Source organism: Gymnoscopelus microlampas (assembly GCF_963454915.1).
Source record: "Gymnoscopelus microlampas genome assembly, chromosome: 3".
Lineage (NCBI taxonomy): Eukaryota > Metazoa > Chordata > Actinopteri > Myctophiformes > Myctophidae > Gymnoscopelus > Gymnoscopelus microlampas.
The window spans coordinates 2,779,244-2,801,205 of record NC_139940.1 but is presented as its reverse complement, the minus strand read 5'-3'; the positions used below and the strand labels follow the sequence as shown (position 1 = coordinate 2,801,205).

The following is a 21,962-nucleotide window of genomic DNA, read 5'->3' as shown; positions in this document are numbered from 1 at the left end:
AGAGTGCAGCTTTAAAATGATCATTGTATTTATCTATACTAGGCGTAGGCTCGTTAGGAATGATGGCCCTTCGCTTATTACGCATTGTACCTGTTGAACGAGTACTAGCTGTCAGGGTACTTAGTACCCTTTATCATAGTACTTCATTATTATTGGCACACTTTAACTCATTTTAACCCATTGAGACCTGAAGCCGATTCTACATGTCTCCTAAATCCCAACAGTTTTCTGAAAAGCGTATGTTTCTATATCAGTGGTGCTCCATCTTTTTCATGTCAAGGACCCCCACAATTATATGTATTTGGCCGCGGACCCCCATCAAAATATTTTGTTCCAGGGCCCCCCTGAAGAACAGATTTCAGTTAAAAAATGTTTGCTTTAAAAATATATATGTCTGCCGCACATTATTTATTTTGGGTGTGCATGCGCACCAGTTATGTGCACCCCTGTCCATGTGGGCATAGAAGGGATACAGACAGACAGACAGACAGACACAGAAACAGAGATACTTGGGTTTTCTGTTCTGGACACCTGGTGATCTGTCTGACGTCCTTATCGGGGTAGCACAACGCGAGTCAGACAGACAGACAGACAGACAGACAGTTCAGAAACACACACACACAGGTGTACGTACATCTTGGACAGGACCCCGTTGGCGAAGGCCGACTCGTAGCGCGTCAGACTCCGACCTCGGCTGACGGTGACGCGACCTCCCATGCCGTCCGATGTGACCCCGGCGTGCAGAGAGGCCTTACACAGCAGAGAGGTCTGCATGGGGACGGAATGACCCTTTAATTAATACTACTACTACTACTACTACTACTTTTGAAAAACATGTTCAGAACCCAAGATATCATTATCTGAAGATTTGCAGCTCCATCCACTCCTTGTTTAACTTAGAACTGAAAAAGGCTGTATCTCGCTTCCTAAGCACTTTTCTTTTTACCTTGAAAAAATCTCTGGCACTGGGACAACAAAGCCAGAAATAATTCTGGCAATTCTGGCACTCAATGAGTTAAAATGTTGATGTACTTTTACTTTACTGGAGCATTTCCAATTTTCAGTACTTTTACTTCGACACGACATCTAAAGGCAAATATTGTACTTTGTTACTCCACTATAATTATTTGAAAACTTTAGTTACTTTGTAGAATTTTGATTATTATTACAACATATTACAAATTACATTAACCACTTCAGCTCTAAATACATTACGGCCATTTGAAAATAGCAGATCTACAAGCTCACAACGCGTCGCATCGCGACGCGTTGTGAGCTTGTAGATCTGCTATTTTCTGAATATTTTTTTTATATGTTTGAAAACTTGTGAAATGGGGACATTCTGCATAATGACTACTTTCTACTTTTGGTACCAATACTTTTGTACTTTTACTCCAACTTAAATTCCGGACTTTTACTTGTAAACAGAGCATTTCTACATGGCAGTATTGATACTTTTACTTGAGTAAAACACGTGAATACTTTTTTTCCACCCCTGGTGATGATGATGCTGATGATGTAAGAGTCTGGCAGGGAGCCAGACACAGACGGTATAAGTGGTACTCACGTCTCTGTAGCCCTGCTCAGAGTGTCCCCAGATGTCCCCACTCACGTTCCTACAGCCGGCGGGACAGTACACACTGTAAACAAACAGTACACACACAGTACACACTGTAAACAAACAGGTCAACAATCAACCAATAGCATCTGTCTAAAACAACAGGCTAAAATAACATGAACGCATACTGTGTCATAGATCTTTTGCGCTTAATTGTTTTTGCATATCTACAAGCTCGTAGCGCAGCACTCTGTACCACGGTATGAGCTTGTAGATCCGCTATTTTTGAATAGCCCGAAATTATAAAATAATGGCTAAATATCTAAACTGACACATTCTGCATTCCCGCCGAACGAATGGATTGACTGACCTGAAATGCTGTGGAATAAAATGTGATCCTCGATGCAGACAAGAGATGAGATCTGGAACAGAGAGAAGGAATAAAACAGGACACACGTTAGAGAATGATGTCAAACCTTCAGAAATAACGGTGCGCTCTGGTGAGTAAGGGGTGGAATTGGGTAACAATGAGGTACAGCCAGAACTACCCCCCCCCCCCCCCCCCACACACACACACACACACACACACACACACACATAAACATGTTTGTAACTTTGTATTACTATACTTGTGTGCTATCGACATCAACACTTTAATGCCATTTATTTACGTTTCTACCATTTGTAACTCAAGCCCTAAAGCCGAGAACACCCTATAACCGCAAACTGCACAAAGCCAAAGATATTTTCGACACACAAGTATAAATCAAGCATATTGTAATAACTCCATCGATAACCCCTAAACATAACGTCTAAATGTCTAATCCTAACTCTCAACCCCAACCTGAATATTTTCCTACGTGTAACTAAGGCTTAACCCTAAACTCTAAAAGCATAAAAAACATCTATTGACTGAGTGAGGACATGGAAAAAATGTCCTCACACAATGTCTATTCCTCAAATTCTACTATACCGGCACAAGTACAGTAACAGTAATACCAAGTAGTACACACATTACACACATTACCAGCGTGGAGTACAGTGGAAAATGTACTCAGATGTTTTACTTAAGTAAAAGTATCAATACTGCAATGTGGAAGTACTCTGTTACAAGTACAAGTCTGGAATTCAAAATTGACTTGGGTAAAAGTACAAAAGTATTGGTATCAAAATGTACTTAAAGTACCAAAAGTAAAAGTACTAAAATGTGTGAAAATAGCCGATCTACAAGCTCACAACGCGTCGCATCGCGACGCGTTGTGAGCTTGTAGATCTGCTATTTTCAAATAGCCTTGGTATAAAATAGGGCTGAAGTGGTTAATGTATGTTTCATAACGTCATAATAAATATCTGCAAAGTAACTAGTAACTAGTAACTAGTTTTCAAATAATTGTAGTGGAGTAAAAGTACAATATTTGCCTCTGAGATGTAGTGGAGAGTAGAAGTAAAAGTATAGACAATTGGAAATAGTCCAGTAAAGCAAAAGCACCTCAAATTTGTACTTGAGTAGATGTACTTAGTTACTTTACACCACTGAAGCACAGTAACAGTAATACCAAGCATTACACACATGACACACATGACACACATGACACACCACACTTACGCCAGCAGACATGCTGCTGTACAGCGTCTACACTTGTACAGGCGATCATCATCATCATCATCATCATCATCATCATCATCATCAGTATAGATGTGACTGCGTTCTTTGTCAGCGTCTGTGTGCCTCTCTGGGTGTTCACACAGAGAAAGAAGGGCCTCGTTGTTGGGTCATCGTGTCGTGTTTTTAACAGAGGGCCGATTTATGTGTCTGGACGCGGCTCTGGCTCCGCGGCTCCGGGCGCTACGCTAAGAGCTAATTCATTCCATAAACAACCCCGTTACAAAACAGGAAGCCAGGATGCACACAGGAACACTCCAGCACGTTTACAGGGAAAAGGGGGATTCTTGTATATACGGATATTGTCGCTGTTTGGGAAGAAACCTCTTATCTCTGTGTTTTAACTTATAGAGGCTATGCGCGTGACATCATCGTACCCGTAAGTTATGCGGGAACGCCTACTGAGTGGCAAAAAATACTTTCTGGCCTTGACAGCCCCATACATCAACACAGAAAAGTCATATCTGATTGTATTAAGCCATTAAGACCTGGAACGCATCTGTGTCACTTTAGATTTCTTTGGCTATTCAAAAATAGCAGATATATATGTGATTTACAACGAGCGCTTCCAAACACTTAATGCTCCACGCTGCTCAATGTTTTGCCACTCAGTCTAGATGAGGGGGGGGGGGGGGGTGTCCCGGTGGAAAACCGGGTGCATGTGCATACTCTCTATTGTGTTTTTCATGAATTAAATGCCCTACTTCTTACATGGGCAACTGGCGGCCCGGGGGCCACATGCGCCCCCACCTTCACGTAATGCGGCCCCGCAGGTTAATATCTGATAATAATACTGATATATTATTTATTTCAGCTGTTTACAATTCCAAACATGCAAACATGACCCGCTTTAATTACTACAGTCTATATTAGTAGCTTAATGACTAGTATTACAATTCTATTGTCTTTTTTTTATGTCCAATGTATTTGTATTTAAGTTCATAAAGTTAACATAAGTATAACTAAATGCATTTGAAATTAAATACAAACTTTTCAGGATTCCAATTAAAAACGCACACGCAAGCAAAACAAGTAGCAGATCTACAAGCTCGAAACGTGATGCGTTGCGTTTTGAGCTTGTATAGATCTGCTTTGAGACCTGAAAAGTAACAGCTTTGGAACATAATTATGAGGTTTCCACCCGACAGAGACGACATGTAGATATTATCGTTGTTGTCGGGCAGAAACCTTGTATCTCCATATTTCTATGTTTTTTTTTGTTTTTGTTTTTTGTAAATGAATGCCCTACTTTGTCATCACGACAGCGTCACACAAAAGTAGAAAAAATATCAGATCTACAAGCTCACAATCTGAGCTTGTAGGAGCTGATATGTTTGCTATTTTTGAACAAGAATGAATTGGATAACATATCCAATGTGAGAGTGTGTGTGCAATATATCAACCAATAACATATCAACAATGTTTTAGAAACAGGACCCACCCGCAACCACCAGTCTTTACAAGCACCTTCACAGAAAAACAAGGCCAATGTCGCTTACAATAAGCAGACATGGCAACCAATCATGACGTGTCGTGTTGCAGACCCTTTTTTTTTTACCAAACACGCCCCCTTTCTACAGCCACGCCCCCACCGTGTGTGTGTATATATATATATATATATATATATATGAACAGAAGTGCACGCCCACAATTCAGTCTAAACAGACAGGGTGTTTCTTAGAGAGTGTTACACACACACTCTCAAAAATGTTAAAGTCAAAGTGGTTACAATAAGTGTAGTCTTTGGGTTTTATCATGAACCAATGAAAAGTATAGACCCCTTAACAGACGACGTCACACTGATAAGAACCAGTATGCGCTCAATGAAACCCATTCTGTCAGGTCTCACTAGGGCGCGCAGCACTAGCCAACACACAAGAGGGGGTTGGGGTGTGCTGAAACCAGCGCACCCCGAAACAACAGGTTGAGAATAGGGCATCGCAGTTCCCGCCCACTTCCTGGTGCCACTGCAAAATAATCAATGCATTTTTCCCATTGACTTTTCCAAAAATATTTATATCAATTCATTTAAGCCTAGAATCAAGCTATCCAGGATCCTGGTGAATCATGACCATAAAACTTTTGATTCTGTGAAAAAAAAAAAATGAAAACGGCAAAACAAAGGGTATTTATTAAATATAGTATATCATATAATAAAATATAAAATAAAAAAAATCACAGAATCAAACGTTTTATGGTCATGATTCACCAGGATCCTGGATGGCTTGCTTCTAGGCTTAAATTAATTGATATAAATATCTTTGGAAAAGTCAATGGGAAAAATGCATTGAGTATTTTGCAGTGGAACCCGGAAGTGGCCGCAACTGTGATGCCCTATTGATTGCATGAAACAATCACCTGTGCGTCCAGTCTCAATGTTAGTAAACAAGTAATTGGTCTATTAACCAGAGCTTTGTAACTACATTGGATCCATTGGAAAACAGGTTATTTTTAGTTATATTATCATAATCGTATTATCATGTGTGTGTGTGTGTGTGTGTGTGTGTGTGTGTGTGTGTGTGTGTGTGTGTGTGTGTGTGTGTGTGTGTGTCTCTCTGTCCAACCCAGAAGGACAAGGAGCTGAACAAACACTCCAGAGGGCAGATAGGTATGCAGCATGCATGTCAATGAGCACTCACACATGCACACAAACATACATGCATGCGTGTGTGTAAGTGTGTGTGTGTGTGTGTGTGTGTGTGTGTGTGTGTGTGTGTGTGTGTGTGTGTGTGTGTGTGTGTGTGTGTGTGTGTCTGTGTTTGTGTGTGCCAGCGCTGCACACACAAAACTACTGTTAACACGTGAACACACGTATAAAAGACCATTCAGATGTGTTCTAGTTACACTGACGTTACTAGTAGAGCCGACCGATGGTAGATGTGTTTGTTGAGAGTCCTACATCACACACATTACTGACTATTCTAATCAATGTGCAAAACTAAGATCTGATTAAAGTTTCTACTTGATAAGATTACATTTGTGGGCAAACAAAAATAAATATATTTTTCAATACAATTTCAATATATGAAAAGAAAATGTAACTTAAAGCGGCGCTATGTAACCTTTTTTATGATGCATTTTAATTTCGTCCAATCTGTATGTTAGAGCATGTTAATACAACTAGACCATACCCGGTCGGCGCAGCGCATCCGTGGGGGGATATGCGCACATGATCTGGCAACCCGGGAGGCAGTTCGTCCCATAGCTGGGCAGCCCCGTAACCATGGCGACATTGTTTGACACAAAAACGCTAATAAGAAGCTGAGATTTGATGAAATTGAAAAACGGGCTTCACAGTTAAGTTCAGATGGTAATGGTCGATGGCTGTGTGCAAAATCAGAGCAATTGGTCCAGCCACTGAGGAGAACCGGGTAGCTTCACCTACTCACCACTACAGACACCACTACAAACGGACAGAGGTTACTAGAATTATAGTAGGATATAACTTATATAATTGGGGTTGTTGTATTTTGTCTCTCTGCTCTTCTATTGAGACATTTAGATTGTGTCAAAGGTCACGTCTCACCTAAGACACAGGATCTGACACAAATTTTGACCTGATGGTCAAAATCCCCTGAGCAAGCAGGCAGGCTCTATTAGCTCAATGGTAAACAAAGTCAACACTAGCGCAGGAAAACTGGGTTCAAATCAGGGGGTAGTAGAAATCATTTAATTATTTATAAATGTGCAAAATCTCTGTCGTGTGAGAGTGTGTCTGCTATTTTTGAAAAAAATCGGCTAAAAAGAACCCGCCAAAACGACATATCAAGTTCAGCTCTAGATGTAACTTGTTCAGCAGCCAAATTAACCCTTTAAGACCGGGAACGCATCTGTGTAATTTTAGATTTCTTTGGCTATTCAAAAATAGCCGATATACAAGCTCATGCCGCGCTACGAGCTTGTAGATCTGCTATTTTTGAAAAATCTTGAAAGTTTGTGCAAATCTTTGAATATATATTTATATATATGTTTTAAAGCGAACATTTTTAACTCCGATCTGTGCTTCTGGGGGGGACATGGAAAAGTTGAGAACCACTTATACGTTTTAAAAAAAAAACTGTTAGGATTTAGAAGACATTTGTAGAACACACATTCAAAGATTTGCACGAACTTTCACGATAAAAAAAAAAAAGAAGATCTACAAGCTCATAGCGCGGCAGTCTATGAGCTTGTAGATCTGCTATTTTCTAATAGCCAAAGAAATCTAAAGTGACACACAGATGTGTTCCAGGATTGAATGTGTTAAACAGGATTTCCAGCACGCCGTGTGGACGGATCCCTCATTCCATGTATCATCAGCTGAGCTCAGTGCTGTGTAAGAGCAGAGGAATGACGTTCCATCCACAGCCACGGCTCAGCTCAGAGGTAATGACTGTTTATGGATGCTCAGCGTTCTGGCTGAGCAGCAACATGTGGTGTGAAAGCAAAACGTCGGTAACAAACAGCAGCTAGTCCTCCTGCTCTTCCGTGACGGTGTGTGTGTGTGTGTGTGTGTGTGTGTGTGTGTGTGTGTGTGTGTGTGTGTGTGTGTGTGTGTGTGTGTGTGTGTGTGTGTGTGTGAGCACTACAACTAAAAAAAACATGTAATCAGTCCGTCTCAAACATGGTCCCAAACACTGCTTACATCAGTTATGAGGATCAGAGACTCTCTCACTGGGTTGTTTACAACAACATGTCTCATGGATAACGCTGATAAATCACGTCTCACCTGCTGCTACATGACCAGTGGTGGAAAAAGTACTCAAATTCTTTACTTAAGTAAAAGTATCAATACTGCAATACAAAAATACTCCGTTACAAGTAAAAGTCCAGAATTCAAAATGTGCTTGAGTAAAAGTACAAAAGTATTGGCATCAAAATGTACTTAAAGTACCAAAAGTAAAAGTACAAAATATTTGAAAATAGCAGATCTGCAAGCTCACAACGCGTCGCGATGCGACGCGTTGTGAGCTTGTAGATCGGCTATTTTCAAATAGCCTAAGTATAAAATAGGGTTAAAGTGGTTAATGTATGTTTCATTATATCATCATTTATATCTGAAAAGTAACGAAAGTTTTCAAATAATTGTAGTGGAGTAAAAGTGCAATATTTGCCTCTGAGATGTAGTGGAGTAGAAGTAAAAGTATTGGAAATTGGAAATACTAATAAGTGTACTTAGTTACTTTACACCACTGTACATGACACACTATATATATCCTCACTGTCTGGCAGAAAAGCTTGTATGTGCAAAACCGTTACTTTTCAAGAAATGCAAAAGAAAAATAAGCTGTGTTCCAATGGAGTTATTATTTATTAAATGGAACAATAAGGAAATAAAATTGCAAGTGCATTAGAAAGTATAGGTGCTACCTGGGTGCTGGTCAGTGCTATTAGGACAGTGTTATAGAGCACCTAAGTCTGACGTCATTTACACATCCTACCTGGATCGCGGTTTTCCACCCCCGTTCTGAATCCCCATAGACGTGTTTAATATCGCGTCAAATAAGAACTGTGTTGCAAAAATAAACAAATGATCCCGGTGGTTTGACTCTTATGGATATGAACAGGGGTGCACATAACTGGTGCGCAGGTGCGCATGCGCACCCAAAATAAATAATGCGCACCACATCAGACGACGCGAGGCGCTTTTGCGTACCAACAGCTGGGACAGGAATTTCCAAGCTTTTATTTTTTAGCAAAACTAAAAAATAAAAGCCTGGAGATCGAGGCTAGGAATTTACTTCCTGATGCCACACTCACGCTAAAGCACGGCCCCATGTACAGCCATTAGGCGCAGGGGAAGGGGACGCATGCTGCACGTGCTCGTGTGATTGTTGCCTCCGTCGCCTCGCATCGCCTCGCTGCGTGCACGCAGCCAGCAGCGGCTGTTAGAGGCACTCGTCACCGATGATGAACGCACCGTAACGGTGCAAAATATGCCGTGAACGTCCAAATCTGGCGGATAAAAGCAGCGCAGCACAGGGCACCAACCTTGGGGGCTTCTCCTAACGGCGTGTGAGGACAAAGCGGCGAAAATCGGCGGAATTTGGAAGCAGAGCGTCCTTTTTTCTCGCGCAGTAGACCCCCCCCCCCCCGTTGACAAAACTGTCCGGTGGGCGCCGTGCTGCACCCCCCCCCCCCCCCCCCTCCCCCCCCCCTTTGTCAAAACGTGACGGGACCATTTATTTGGTGCGCACCAAGTCACATCTCCAGGTGCTCTTCTGAGTACTAGACCTAAAACGTTATGTGCATCCCTGGATATGACGCATCAACTGACGGTGAGAAAACCATAATGTTACTTCCGCCGAAATAGTTACATTTTGGGCAGAAACAGACTGTATCAAATATAAGTGACTGACTATCATAAACTATACAGAACCTCCTCCCTGACAATATCGCCGAGACAGTTTGTTTATTTTTGGACCACAATTCTTATACGAGACGATTCTATGATGACCCAATGTTATTCTCCATAGAGACATGACTTTACGACCCAGGGGATGAACGAGTGACGTCAGGACTTCTGTACTCTACGTGTGGGGCGGCGGTGGCTCAGGGGAAGAGTGGCCGGTAGAGCGGCTGGATGGGGCTTTGGATAAAAACGCTATATAAACGCACCATACAGGGTGCTACCTGGGTGCTGGTCAGTGCTATAGGCTGCTATAGGGCATTGGTTCTCAAAGTGGGGTCCGGGGGACCCCTAGGGGTACTTGAGGGGGTTCCAGGGGGTCCCCAGCTAAATGATGGACAGGAACCCAATGGACCCTTATGGGTCTGTAACTCTGAGAGTGTACAAATGGAACCAAATGGACCCTAACGGGTCCATTTGGTTCCATTTGTACACTCTCAGAGTTAAATTAACATTGATTTTACAATATGAATTGGGGTCCCAGAGGTATAAATGTCATTAAATGGGGGTCCGTAAGCCCTAATGCATGTCAAACTGGGGGTCCTTGAAATTAAAATGGTTGAGAATCACTGCTAGGGAGCCATAAAAAGCTTCTCTTATTGGGGTCCCTGGCTTATCTTTTCAAATGGGGGTCCGTGGGGTAATAAGTGTCAATTTGGGGGTCCTTGACATGAAAAAGTTTGAGAACCACTGCTATAGGGTGCTACCTGGGTGCTGGTCAGTGGTATAGGACAGCAGGAATCCTCGTCCAGAGCGGTGGGGTCCTGACCTGAAGACCACCGTCACGTCGTTGCTGCTCAGTGTCACGTTTTTGTCTGCAGAGTCCAGCCTCCCACACAATGGACCTGAGAGAGAGGATGATAAGATAAGATAAGATGATAAGGAAGCCTCCCACACAGTGGACCTGAGAGAGAGGAGATGATAAGATAAGACAGGGGTCTTCAACGTTTTCAGCCCAGGGACCCCCTAGCTGAGAGAGAGATGAAGCAGGGACCCCCTCTATATTGTATAAAATTGTGTTTGAGATTAAAGTTTTTTTTTTTTACTTAGTCTGCTATTTTCCCTCTCTGTAGAGTCTACACCTATAGCCTCTTTGCCAAAAATAGCCGATCTACAAGCTCTCAACGCCTCGCGCTGCGAGGCGTTGTGAGCTTGTAGATCGGCTATTTTTTGGCTAAAGTTTTCCTCAGAAAAAGGGATGCTGGGGTTCAAGTGGTTAAGATTAAAAAAAAATCATTTCACACAAAGATTTGGCGGACCCCCTGTAGTAGCTCTGAGGACCCCCTAGGGGTCCCGGACCCCCTGTTGAAGACCCCTGAGATAAGATAAGATGATAAGGAAGACTCCCACACAGTGGACGTGCACAGCACACACATGGATTAGACATGAGATAAGATGAGTTCCAGGGGGTCCCCAGCAAAATGAGTTAATACAGCATCACAATCAGTTTAACCACTTTAACCCTATACTGTACACATCGGCTATTTTTTTAGATTTAGATAAAGAAAATCTTAAAAATAAAGGGTTTTCACTGTTGCTACACTTAAACATATAAAAGAAATAGTGTGAATTATTGTCATACTGTAGAGATATTGAGATATTTGTCCATCATGCAGCCCCAGTGCAAGTGCACGCACACGTGCAGCACACACATGCGCACCCCCCCCCCCCCCCCCCCCAGTTTTGTCCTGCAGGAAACCCTGGGGGGTACAGTACGTGGCCAAATGCAGTACATTTGGGGGTCCTTGACATGCAAGAGCTTCAGACCCTCTGGCCTATAGAAAAACACCCTGGACTCTATGGAGTTACACTGAGGTAAATGAGTGTTGGTGAGAACGTGAAAGATCCTGCAGACATGCTGATGAACCAGCAATGTAAACACACCTCCCTGTGTGTTTACGTATGTAACAGCAGATCTACACCTGAGACGCTGGTGTAGATCCTATTTTAAAAGTCTGCGTTTCAGGGGACTCGCGAACCCACGCGCCTGGTGTAGCCGCTATCATTGATAATCAATTGGATGTAAACAAACGCACCACACATACACTCACTTTGAAAAGTCTGGTGTAGATAGGCCGTTATGAACACTGTGTACCATCATGAGTGTGGCGCACGCACGCACGCACGCACGCACGCACGCACGCACACACACACAGATTATTCTATTGCTTACTTTTTGGATTAATCAGATGATCGATAAGCGTTTTATTTATATTTTTAAATTGGTGGGAGGTGTGAGTGTGTTTTATTTAAAAAAAAGGTATGGTTTTAATATTCACTATTAAAACAAATGGAATTGAAAAAAAAAATGTTTTCAGTCATGCACATCCCTAGTAAAGTAATTTAGACTGCCTGTTATTTAGACTGGTTCACTTGTAGACCTGGCACCCTGTAGTTTGTTTGTATAGATTCTTTTTTTTTGTATATTATACTGTTTAGATGCTAGGTTCTTGGTTTACCTGTGATCCTAGTTTACTGAGACACTACGCTGTCTCTAGAGTCTCTATGCATTCTATGTATGTGTTTACCTAGTTTACTGTCACTCTGGATAAAGAGCGTCTGATAAATGCCTACATCAGGGGTCTTCAACAGGGGGTCCGGGACCCCTAGGGGGTCCTCAGAGCTACTATAGGGGGTCCGCCAAATCTTTGTGTGATGGTATTTCGTTTTTTACATTAACCACTTGAATCCTAGAATTCCTTTTCTAGGGGAACATTAGCCTAGGGGAACGCCTCGCGCTGCGAGGCGTTGAGAGCTTGTAGATCGGCTATTTTTGGCAAAGAGGTATAGGTGTAGAGGGAAAAAAGAGCAGACTAAGTAAAAAATAAAAAAAACTTTAATCTGAAACACAATTTTATACAATATAGAGGAGGGGGGTCCCTGCTTCATCTCTCTCTCTCTCAGATAGGGGGTCCTTGGCCTGAAAAACGTTGAAGACCCCCTGGCCTACATGGTAAATTGTGAAGTAGCTTCACAGTGAATGTGCTGCCAAGAGTTCCTACTGTATGCCTATGTGCTACAGCTGATGTGTGATGTTTAGCTATCAAATATCTACTTATTCTACTAGAGTAGCAGAGAGGAATGCAGACTGACACACTGACACACCAGGCACTAAACACAAGACCTGGAGGAGAAGAAATAGTAGATCATAAATCATGCATGGTGCTGAATCATGATGCAGATCCTGTACAATCATGAAATAAAACCATATAATAAGCAGGAGTAACTGAACATAAGCCCCTACATACTCCCCCCCCCCCTCCATTCCTGTGGATCTGTCACCTAATCTCTGTGTGTGTGTGTGTGTGTGTGTGTGTGTGTGTGTGTGTGTGTGTGTGTGTGTGTGTGTGTGTGTGTGTGTGTGAGTTCATGCCCTGCAGATACGACCTGATACACCTGGTTGGAAGACGTGCATTTGCTGTTGAAATGTGTGTTGGCCTCCTCTGTCAATGGAATGGCACGCAGTGTGTGTGTGTGTGCGTGTCTGTCTGTCTGTCTGTCTGTCTGTCTGTCTGTCTGTCTGTCTGTCTGTCTGTCTGTCTGTCTGTCTGTCTGTCTGTCTGTGTCTGTCTGTCTGTCTGTCTGTCTGTCTGTCTGTCTGTCTGTCTGTCTGATGTCGTGTGGAGATCCCTGATGTCACCAATATATGACATCATAGGCTGGCCTCTGAGTCTGAGTACTATGATAATACTAAGTACTGTGACAACGGGTGCCATGGGGTATTGCGTAAGGGGAGGGGCATGTCTTGTAAGCAATGATATCGCCCTAGTGTTACAAATGTAAAAAAAAAGTTGAACAGGATCCTACCGATGTTCAACCTAAATCCCATTGTTCTGATGTGAGGAGAATTGTGGGAGACAATAACACGTCTTCTGTGTAATTACTACACTTTAGCATTTCTCAGGGGAAATACACAGAATCATACACGGTATTCTTTGTATATACAGTATCATCTCATACCAGAAGAACAATGGGATTTAGGTTCAAAATCAGCGACGTTTCCCTTTAACCTCTTGAACCCCAGCATCCATGTTCTGGAGTGAAACGTGTAGTTGGTGAAGAGATTGTGGTGTAGATCGACAAAAAGAGCACACCAAGTACAGAGTAACTCGGGTCCATTTTAGCGTAGACTAGAGCAGTAGCAGACCCCAGGGGGGTCCCCAAATGATTTTGGGAGGGGTCCCCAGATGATTAGCTTAGTGTGCAGCATTGTTTTCTCACTCAACAGTATAATCAAACCAACATACCATATAAGTGTATACAGGGTATCTGCACTTCTACATTGACAATTTAAGGACTTTTAAGACCTTTTTAAACACCTCTGAAATACATTTTTCATTGCGTCAAAAGTAATCAACAAACTATAAACTAACAATGGTGCCATTTTTGTCGGCTGCACTCGGTTCCATTCGGTTTCACTCGAACAGTTCACACGGACACGGACGCGCACATGCGTGCTTTTCATTTACGTCCCGGACACCCGGATGTCAAAACATAAATAGTAGAGGAAAATACGGATTTCAGAAAGAGGACTGTGTTTCAAATGCAGGAAAACACCCCAGCATCATTATATAGTGGCTGATAGAGGGGAAAAAATGCAATATACATATACACATAAATATTTTTTAAATGTCGGCTTAATGATGCCTAGAATCCCTTTAATCTGCAACACAATTTAATTCAATATGGAGTGAGTGGGGGGGGGGGTCCCCGCTTCATCTCTCTCTCAGCTAAGGGGTCCTTCGCCTGGAAAACGTTGAAGACCCCCGGACTATGAGGGTCACATATCTATGACGGTCACACATCGGTCAGCGCTCAGTTCTTACCCAGGGCCGCGGTGCCGTCGGCGGCCGTGACGGTCAGAGAGCCGGTGCTACAGTCGGGACTACTCTCCACGTCAAAGTCTCCAAACAGCAGGCGTAGCGTTCGGCCCGGGGGAACCCGCAGCCTCCACTCACAGCGGGCGTCAGAGGGGTAGGTGCCCGGGTAGTTCTGGCTGGCCAGGGTGCCGCTCTGAGGGCCCAGCACCGTGTGCCCACAGCCAGAGCCTGAAACACACACACACACACACACACACACCGTTCAGATTTTAATTTAACCCATTAAGACCGGGAACGCATCCGTGTAATTTTTCGATTTCTTCGGCTATTGAAAAATAGCAGATATATAAGCTTTGATTGATTGATGTACTTTATTTAGTAAGACATGAGAACAACAGTACATGGAAGTACAACATTCACAATACAAGGTCTACTAAACTGGAAGACTCATTAAGCACTGAGCTCGTTTAAGATGAGATCCCCATGCACACAAATCATGATGACATATAAGAGACAGACAGATATACACACTGAATGTCATACAATCAGTTTACAGGTTACTGGTATGAAGAGTGAAAAATATGTACAAGAGAAGAAAAAGAAAATGGGGGGGGTGGGGGGTTGGGGGGGTAGGTTAGGACTTGGACAGGGGCCATTTTCGAATTGCAGCCTCCTGAAGGTGTATCTTTAGGGCAGTTTTGAGAGTGAGTAGGGTTTTACACGCCTTTACTCCTTTTGGTAGGGCATTCCACATTTTTGATGAATAGCATGAGAACGAGTTCATTCCCTTTGTTGAGCCAAAAAAGGTTTGAACATGATTCGTGGAGCTGCCTCTGGTGTTGTGATCATGGACTTGATTCACATTTTGGAAGTATTTTGACAAATACAGGGGGATCCCAATGTTGTGGTGTATCTTGAAGACCAGGCCCATAGCAAGTTGCTGTACTCTGTCCTCAACCCTAAGCCATCCAATCCTAGCAAAATGAGCAGGGGTTAGATGAGGCCAAGAAGTAGCCTTACAAGTTTGTTTTGGGATGTTTGGAGCCTTGTTTTTAAGGCCTTGGAGGTGTTGTGATACCATGAGGAGCATGCATAATCGTGAATAACCTTGTAGTCTTACTACTTATTACTAGTCTTACTAGGAGTATTCTTACTGACTAGACGTTCAATCAATCATCATCAGCTCATAGCGCGGCACCGAGTTCCGCGCTATGAGCTGGTAGATCTGCTATTTTTGAATAGCTAAAGACATCGAAAAATAACACAGATGCGTTCCTGGATTGAATGAGTTAAGGTTTACTTAGTTAGTTAGTTCACAACAACACAGTGATGATGGTGACACTCTATAGTAATGATTACTATCACAATATAGAGATATCACTTTTTAACAAAAAACCTTGTGTTTTTAAACCAAAACATATCAGTTACTGTATAAGACATTCTTGTGGCTCCTTGTCGGCAAAAGAAGCAACGTTTCATATTTAGTGTGGGTGTGGGAAGTACACACACCCACACACACACACACACACACACACACACACACACACACACACACACACACACACACACACACACACACACACACACACACACACACACACACACACACACACACACACACACACACACACACACACACACACACACACACACACACACACACACAGGGGGGGTAATTAATTGACCACAGTTATCCTCCTCCTTCGTCATTAGTGATGTTATCAGGATAAGTGGAGTGTTTAGGGCTCAGGCTGTGGTTTACTGCCTCCGCTCTGTGTGTGTGTGTGTGTGTGTGTGTGTGTGTGTGTGTGTGTGTGTGTGTGTGTGTGTGTGTGTGTGTGTGTGTGTGTGTGTGTGTGTGTGTGTGTGTGTGTGTGTGTGTGTGTGTGTGTGTGTGTGTGTGTGTGTGTGTGAGAGTGTGTGTGTGAGACTTAGCAACAGGCTGTGTTTATAGTCTGAGGTTCATAACCGTCAGATGACCCACAACAACACGCAGCCTAGGATGTCCTCACATCCAACTCTACTCTACTGTACATCCACCATACACTCCTCTATTGCATTGGTTCTCAAAGTGGGGTCCGGGGACCCCCAGGGGTCCTTGAGGGAGTTCCAGGGGGTCCCCAGCTAAATGATGGATAGTTAGGAAGCAAATGGACCGTTATGGGTCTGTAACTCTGAGAGTGTACAAATGGAACCAAATGGACCCGTTAGGGTCCATTAGGTTCCATTTGTGTTTGTTCAGTAACAGGAGTCTGCTCATCTCTCCAGCTCTTTAACAAACAGCAAATACACTTTCAGGTGGGTTGCCAGAGTTAGATTAACGTAGATTTTACGACATAAATTGGGGTCCCGGAGATAGAAATGCCATTAAACGGGGGGCCCGTAGCCCTAATGCATGTCAAACTCCTTGAAATTGAAATTAAAATGGCTGAGAATCACTGCTAGAGCCCTAAAAATCTTCTCTTATGGGGGGTCCCTGGCATATCTTTACAAATGGGGGTCCGCGGGCTAGTAATAAGTGTCAATTTGGGGGTCCTTGACATGAAAAAGTTTGAGAACCACTGCTCTATTGTATGTACAATGGGATGTAGATACTAGTATTTGTCTCTCCCTCTCTCTCTCTGTCTCTTTCTGTGTCTCTCTGCGTGTCTCTCTCCCTCTTTCGCTCTGTCTCTGCCTGTCTGTCTGTCTGTCTATCTCTCCCTCTCGCTCTGTCTCTTTCTCACTCTGTGCCTGTCTCTCTCTCTCTCTCTCTCTGTCTCTTTCTTTCTGTGTCTCTCCCCATCTCTCCGTTTGTCTCTCTCCATCTTTCTCTCTCTCTCTAAATGGTAAATAAATGGTGCATTTATACAGCGCAAAGATTTTACGCTTTACATAGATTGTGCATTACATTCACACACACACATTCACACACACACACACACACACACACACACACACACACACACACACACACACACACACACACACACACACACACACACACACACACACACACACACACACACACACACACACACACACACACACACACACACACACACACCGATGGTGGAGGAAACCATGCAAGGCACCAACCTGCTCATCGGGAGCAATTAGAGGTTCAGTGTCTTGCTCAAGGACACTGGGCTGGGGTCCCCCAGGGCTCTATACTAGACCTGTTCCTTTTTCCCCTCTTCACTGATAATAGCCGATCTACAAGCTCACAACGCGTCCTCTTTGAGTGTTCCCATGCCACTGTCACCAATTAATGCTTTGCTCAGGCTGGACAGTCTCTGGCTTTATATGTAAAGTCAAGTGTCTTGAGACAAATGTATTATTTATAATAAGTTATTTGGCATCTATAAGAAAATGGAATTTAATATGTTAGGATCAGTCTTTGTTAGGAAAATAATAACCTGGACTGTTTCAGGGCGACCCAACCCAACCCGGTGGAACATAGCTTTACTGAACATTTAACTATGGGTTTACTTTCCGTACGTCAACATTAGTTTTGTCGTCCTGTGAGGTCAGACTCTCTGACTAACGCCTTACGTCTGAAGAGTAAAACAGCATCCTTTAGTCAGAGGCATTTGTCAAATCCCTGAGGATCAGCATCAACACAGACGCTGTGGATCAGCATCAACACAGACGCTGTGGATCAGCATCAACACAGACGCTGTGGATCAGCATCAACACAGACGGGATGTGTCATGTCCACCAGACGCCACAGAGGTTAAACATGTCACAGAGGAGGAAGGTCGTCACCTAACGGCCTGACACCACAGCGGACAACGGATTCTGAGAAATGAGACCAAACTTCCCAGAAAAGGAAAATCAACAAACTCTGTGAAATTTGCTGTGAGTGAAAAGCCTGTGTACACACACACACACACACACACACACACACACACACACACACACACACACACACACACACACACACCGTGTGTGTGTGTGTGTGTGTGTGTGTGTGTGTGTGTGTGTGTGTGTGTGTGTGTGTGTGTGTGTGTGTGTGTGTGTAATCCTGCAAACTTTTGCAAATCTTTGAATATATACTTTCGAAAGCGAACATTATTTAACTCAAATCTTTGCTTCTGGGGGGTCCCTGGAACAAAATGTTTTGAGATGGGGGTCCGCGTCCAAATACATATCATTTTGGGGGTCCTTGACATTTCACAGTTTGAGAACCATTGATATAGCAACATCGTTTTTTTTTTTTTAAACTGTTCACCTCCGACTAACCCCCCTCCCCCCCCCCTGACGTCTAACATATCCTACCTTCACCCCAGACACTGTGTCCTCCTGCCACACAGCTCTTCAGCTGGGCCTCTCTACAATCTCACAGACTACTAACAACCCCCCCCACACACACACCCCCACTGTGTCCCCCAGGATTCCCTGGAAATGCCACAGCGTCGTGCTTGTAGCCGTGGGCAACGGAGCGTGTGGATCTGTCTGTGTCACCTTCCTGTGGGAGAGGCCAGTCAGGACACTGTGGTCTCGGGCAGGAGGGGGGGTCACATTCCTGGTAGCAGCGCTGCTGGGGAGGTGTTTGTTTGTTTGATTGTTTGTACAGTAGGTGGGAGGCAGTGGTGGGAATTCATTTTGACTCCCTCTGAGTTATATTAAAGGGTAGGGTAAGGGATATTTCTGGGTTAAAACAAAAACGTTTTTTTTGTTAAGGTTAAAGCACTATATTGTGATAGTAATCATTACTATAGAGTGTTTGTTCAGTAACAGGAGTCTGCTCATCTCTCCAGCTCTTTAACAAACAGAAAATACACTTTCAGGTGGGTTGCCAATTCCAGCCAATCAGGAGAGAGTAGCCTAACCATTTGTCAGCTTAAATTTGATAGTTTTCCAGTTCCGATTGTGTGTCTGCTCATTTCTGTGTGTCAGAGAGAGAGAGAGAGAGAGAGAGAGAGAGAGAGAGAGAGAGAGAGAGAGAGAGAGAGAGAGAGAGAGAGAGAGAGAGAGAGAGAGAGAGAGAGAGAGAGAGAGAGAGAGAGAGAGAGAGAGAGAGAGAGAGAGAGGCCCAGTGAATGTTTCTCCTCCTCAGTTTAAAGTTGAACCCTAGCCAAGCCTTCTTCTCCAAGTTGACAATTAACTTGGGGCCTTATCTGCTGAAAAGACCCCATACACCCACCGCCCACCCCCCCCCCCCGGCTACGATGACACATTCCCCTCTGCCAGCGTCAAACTACACTCTACTAAAGGCCCCGTGTTCAACTTGGGGAACCAAATGGAAACCCTGTTAAACCAAATGGACCCGGTCCATTTGGTTTAACAGGGTTTCCATTTGGTTCCCTTTGTACATTCTCAGTTACTAAATGGATGAAACAACACTGATGCTAGCCTACTATTCAGATACAGTATATCTTGGTTATTAGTTCTCATGTCTTTGTTTCTTAGATTAGCTTTTTTTCTGAGCACAAATGTAACAGAATATGATTTAGACAGCATGTTATGAGTGTCTTTGAGGCTCTACTTTGTTCTCTCTACACACTCTTCTTCTGTGACTATTTACCTTGTTGTTTATTGACTAGAGCTGATGTTTATATATGATGGCACATATATATACTATATATAAACTATATATAGTTTAGTTTGATAACGTTGTTTAAACAGGGTGGGAGGCACGCACATACAAACATTATTTTTGACAGTTGCTGCTGGATAGAACAAGTAGAATGAAACTTATCCACACAGCATCTCCGTCAGGTACAAACACCTGATGAAGACCTCTGTAGGTCCAGATGTTGTTCTCCCAAATTAACTTCAACTGCTGAGAACTACAGAACGGACGATCACGGTTACAATGTAGTTGTTGTTGTTGTTGTTTTTTTTACGGGGTCTTTCCACAGACACATTGTTTGTTTACATCCCACCTGTGGATTGTGGCGGATGAATTAATGAATGAATTAATACCTGGCAATGAATGTGTTAAGATGGTGTGTGTGGATACGTTTCCATTTATCAGGAGTGTGGGGAGGGCAGCCACCCAGCCAGTCACTCAGCCAGTCAGCCAGCCAGTACTAATTACTTTCAGATTTAAATTATGATATTATGAAACATACATTAACCACTTTAACCCTATTTTATGCATAAGCTATTTGAAAATAGCAGATCTACAAGCTCACAACGCGTCGCGTCGCGTTGTGAGCTTGTAGATCGGCTATTTTCAAACATTTTAGTACTTTTACTTTTGGTACTTTAAGTACATTTTGATACCAATACTTTGTTTTACTTTTACTCAAGTACATTTTGAATTCTGGACTTTTACTTGTAACAGAGTAATTCTATATTATTGGTATTGGTACTTTTACTTAAGTAACGAATTGTAATACTTTTTCCACCACTGCCAGCGAGCCAGTCAGTCAGTCAGTCAATCAATCGTCAGCACCTCCGACTGTTGCTTGCTGGGGGGACGTGGGGGGTGAGCGTTTGCGGGAGGGGGGGGGGGGGGGGGGGGTGTTTGCTTTTCACAGACACGTCCCTGCAGGTCTACAGCCGGCAGACAGGATGCCCAGCTGTCAATCTGACACCACAACATTCTGATGTGTCAGTCACAACATTACAACACCTAACTACATTCTCTCTGTGAATGAACCTCTCTCTCCCTCTCTCTCTCCCTCCCTCCATCTCTCTCTCCCTCCCTCTCTCTCCCCCCTCCCTCTGATCCTAATACTGTATCTCTGAGCTCTGTTTCCTCCCAGGCCTGCAGACAGAGGTGGTGGAAAAGGTACTGTTAAAGTAAGTAAAAGTATCGATACTGCAATGCAATGTAGAGATACTCTGTTACAAGTAAAAGTCCGGAATTTGAAATGTACTCGAGTAAAAGTACAAAAGTATTGGTATCAAAATGTACTTAAAAAGTACCAAAAGTAGAACGTAGTCATTGTGCAGAACGTCCCCATTTCACAAAGTTTTCAAATGTGTAAAATGCATACAAATCCCTTTGAAAATAGCAGATCTACAAGCTCGACGCATTGTGAGCTTGTAGATCTGCTATTTTCAAAGGGACGAAATGTATATAGGGCTGAAGTGGCTTTGTAATAATGATGAAAATCTACTGAGTAACTAACTTTTTCAAATAATTGTAGTGGAGTAAAAGTACAATATTTGCCTCTGAGATGTAGCTGAGTAGAAGTACAGTAAAAGTACTGAAAATTGGAAATACTCCAGTAAAGTAAAAAAAATACCTCAGAATTTGTACTTAAGTACAGTACTTGAGTACATGTACTTAGTTACTTTCACACCACTGCCTGCGGAGTTGTTGCTGCAGAGTTGTTGCATGACCTCCACCAGACCTCTCTCCTCCTTGTGTGTGTCTTTTCCTGTACCTCCCATCTTTCCCAACTCCCCCTTAAACCCCCCAGTGATTCACCATAAATAATGGACCTTACGGAGCGAGGGAGTCAGTTAGTCATCTTTCCTTTTGTAAGCCTCGTAGATTCATAGAAAAAACAACAGCGCTACTATTTTATTTGTGTGGTTTGTATGACTTAATAGCAGAGGAGGGTGTGTGTGTGTGTGTGTGTGTGTGTGTGT

The 21,962-nt window shown here is 43.2% G+C and overlaps 1 protein-coding gene across 1 annotated transcript in view; it reads right to left on the bottom strand.

The window, feature by feature from the left end:
- Nucleotides 1-21,962, bottom strand: part of LOC311040641 (uncharacterized protein) — a 41,960-nt gene that overhangs the window by 16,676 nt on the left and 3,322 nt on the right. Inside the window, exons 2-6 of the mRNA XM_084050970.1 lie at nt 14,436-14,657; nt 10,317-10,454; nt 1,929-1,980; nt 1,568-1,640; nt 635-768 (exon numbers count right to left, since the gene is read on the bottom strand). Coding sequence (XP_083907096.1) covers nt 635-768; nt 1,568-1,640; nt 1,929-1,980; nt 10,317-10,454; nt 14,436-14,657 — 619 coding nt within the window. The remainder of the gene's footprint in view (nt 1-634; nt 769-1,567; nt 1,641-1,928; nt 1,981-10,316; nt 10,455-14,435; nt 14,658-21,962) is intronic.